The sequence below is a fragment of the Pinus tabuliformis genome, chromosome J (assembly GCF_031772625.1).
Source record: "Pinus tabuliformis cultivar Carrire ecotype Pingquan chromosome J, CPIR1, whole genome shotgun sequence".
NCBI classification, from domain to species: domain Eukaryota; kingdom Viridiplantae; phylum Streptophyta; class Pinopsida; order Pinales; family Pinaceae; genus Pinus; species Pinus tabuliformis.
Genome location: NC_142295.1, coordinates 41,059,790 through 41,062,378, shown reverse-complemented (window position 1 = coordinate 41,062,378; position 2,589 = coordinate 41,059,790). Strand labels below are relative to the sequence as shown.

At 37.9% G+C, this 2,589-nt stretch overlaps 1 protein-coding gene across 1 annotated transcript; it reads left to right on the top strand.

Annotated features, from left to right (window-relative positions):
- Nucleotides 1–460: 460 nt before the first annotated feature.
- LOC149225375 (pathogenesis-related protein PR-4-like) lies at nt 461–1,308 on the top strand. The gene is made up of 2 exons (XM_089377072.1): nt 461–892; nt 979–1,308. Exons 1-2 carry the CDS (start codon nt 611–613, stop codon nt 1,141–1,143), a joined length of 447 nt encoding a protein of 148 aa, XP_089233198.1. The 5' UTR covers nt 461–610; the 3' UTR covers nt 1,144–1,308.
- Nucleotides 1,309–2,589: the final 1,281 nt, after the last annotated feature.

Below are 2,589 nucleotides of genomic sequence, written 5' to 3'. Positions count from 1 at the left end.
AGTCGTCTTAAAAGCCTATGGAAAGCAGCGAAGATTGCGGAGTTCGCCAAGAGGACAAAGCCGTTGCCATGACCACTTCTGCCTAAATTCTATCCTATTTGTTAGAGTTCAACATGGATACTTCGCGACACCTCAGCACTCGTGTAATGTAGACAAGCATGTACCAATTATTCAACAAATTATAGATCTCATCTGCTTTTCTAGAAGTTCAAACAAATGGGGCTTCCTCAAATTTCAATTCTCGGGTGTTTGGAATTCTGGGTATATGTGGATAAAGATCAATCCACGTTCATCAGAACCATGTGATTGTACTGCAAACTTTGAAAAAACGGTAACCTCATTGATTTTAATACAAAGAAACTTCTTTGGGTTTGACGTGCTCTCCGTCCGCACCTCTAGGTCTAGCCGCCCCGTGGTCTTCCCTGCTGGCTTTATTAGACCCGCTAAAGTCTCTAGTCAGGCCAGGAAGAAGAATCTTGCATTAATGCTTGAATTTGCGTAGCCTCTTGCGAATATAAATAGATCGCAGTCCAAACTCCGCAGAGACCATATATTTTCTCATATACTGAGCGTTAATTTTTTTTTTTTTTCAGAAGAACATATTATATCCATGGCTTCCAAAGTTGCAGGATGGATAAGCGTTTTAGCACTATGCAGTCTGCTTGTTGCTGTATTTCAGGTGGCTGGCGTTTCAGCACAAACGCAGAGCAACACGTATACGACGTACAATGACTACAACCCGTCCGCCAATAATTACGCTCTGGACGGCCTTTACTGCGCAACATATGACTCTGATCAGTCCCTGCAGTGGCGCAGCCAGTACAAATGGACTGCCTTCTGTGGCCAAGCTGGCGGTCCCATGGGGCCTTCCTTGTGCGGGAAGTGCTTAAGTGTAAGTGACAGAGTTAATTACTATATTTGAGATTTGTTATAATGTGTTGAAGAATTGATGTTTAAATATGGAAATGTTGATATCAGGTGACGAATCCTTCAACACAACAAAGCGTGACGGTGCGTATTTTGGACCAGTGCTCAAACGGAGGGTTGGATCTTGAAACCGCGGCTTTTAATTCAATTGACAGTAACGGGGCAGGATATAATGCTGGGCATCTGTATACTACATACACCTTTGTCGATTGTTAAGGAATTCCCCTACTGATCATCAGCCTTATATGCACTACATATTGTCTAGAATAAAAGGCAAGGTCGCTTATGTGCCTCGGCGTGTAAACTTCCATGCTCAGATGGTTAACGGAATAAATGTTGGTTTGTTGTATTAAGTTCAAATAAAATGAGCTATTTAAACAATTGATCCATTACGTGGTTTGAAATGGATGTACACTTAAGGAAAATTATTTGGGGAATGTATTTATAGTTACCCTATAACTAGGGCAATTATCCGAATTAAATGATTCGTAAAGAGACATCAATTAATAAGTATCATAACTCTTTATTTTATTTTAAGTTATTAAAATTATAAAAATAAGAAAAAATAACAAAGTTAATATTATTATTATTTAATAAAAAAGTTATATATATATCTATATATATATATAAATTAAAAAATATGTAATAAGATTTTTTATTATAAAGATTTATTTCACATTATCAATTAGATTTTTAGTTATTAAATATGTTTTGTTAAAAAAAATAAAAAAAATTGGGCCAAGGACCATGTTAATATTCTCTGTATTGTTCTAATTTTATTATATTTTTTCAAAAAGACAAAAATTGGTAGGGAGAGCACCTACACAATAGGGAATCCTTCCACAATAGGGATATTAACCACTAGGCACCCTACTATGGCTACTAATATAGGGGTTGAAGGAGTTTGGAAGAAAATAAACATTAGCTAGGTCCAATTGACTCGATTGATTCTTTAACTCATTCAACCAACTACTGTGATTCAATCTCAAAATGAAAAGTCCAAAGGTCTTGTCCAAGAAAGCACTAGTAATACCCCCACCTGTTTTGATGATGTAAACACGCGTAACTTTTATATTGAGCCGAAATACTTTATGGATCTGCGTGCCTATGTAGTTGCAAACATACTGATATGTTATTTTTTCACTAAGCGCATAGAGGAGCCACCATGTGAATATTATAAATATTATAAATGTATACATCCTTAAATAATAATAAAATAAAGCTAGCTACGGAGCCCACTCAACGAAAAGAGTATGGGGGGTGCAACTTGAGATGAAAATGCAACAGTTGTGTTCTTTCAGTGAAAAGTGCATCTTGGGGCCCACACAGCTCTAGTGAGTGCCAATTGGCTAGTTAGGGCCATGTGATTATAAAAGGTTATGTTTTCCTGCAAATTCATTCATTTGGCCAGGGATGGATGGAGGGGGGAATTAGTCAGTGAGTCCTGAAGTAGACTCTAAAATTGACTAATGGCCAGTGAGTTTTGGGGTTGTACCCTAGACTGGTCGAGGCGTGGTTATTAAGCTAACTGTGCCATATCAATGCATCATGTTGATGATGTAAGCCTAAATGTTGGCTCTCAGAGCTTAGTGCTTTGAGAGTTTATGGAACCTGTTTATGGCTTGACGACCAGGGAGTTCTGGTGGGAACTCGATGTCAGGT

What these genes read in the sequence shown, in the direction of transcription:
- LOC149225375 (XM_089377072.1), top strand. Translation starts at nt 611, where the DNA reads ATGGCTTCCAAAGTTGCAGGATGGATAAGCGTTTTAGCACTATGCAGT. An exon ending in TGTGCGGGAAGTGCTTAAGT is followed by an intron (nt 893 to 978) that starts GTAAGTGACAGA and finishes TGTTGATATCAG; the next exon opens with GTGACGAATCCTTCAACACA.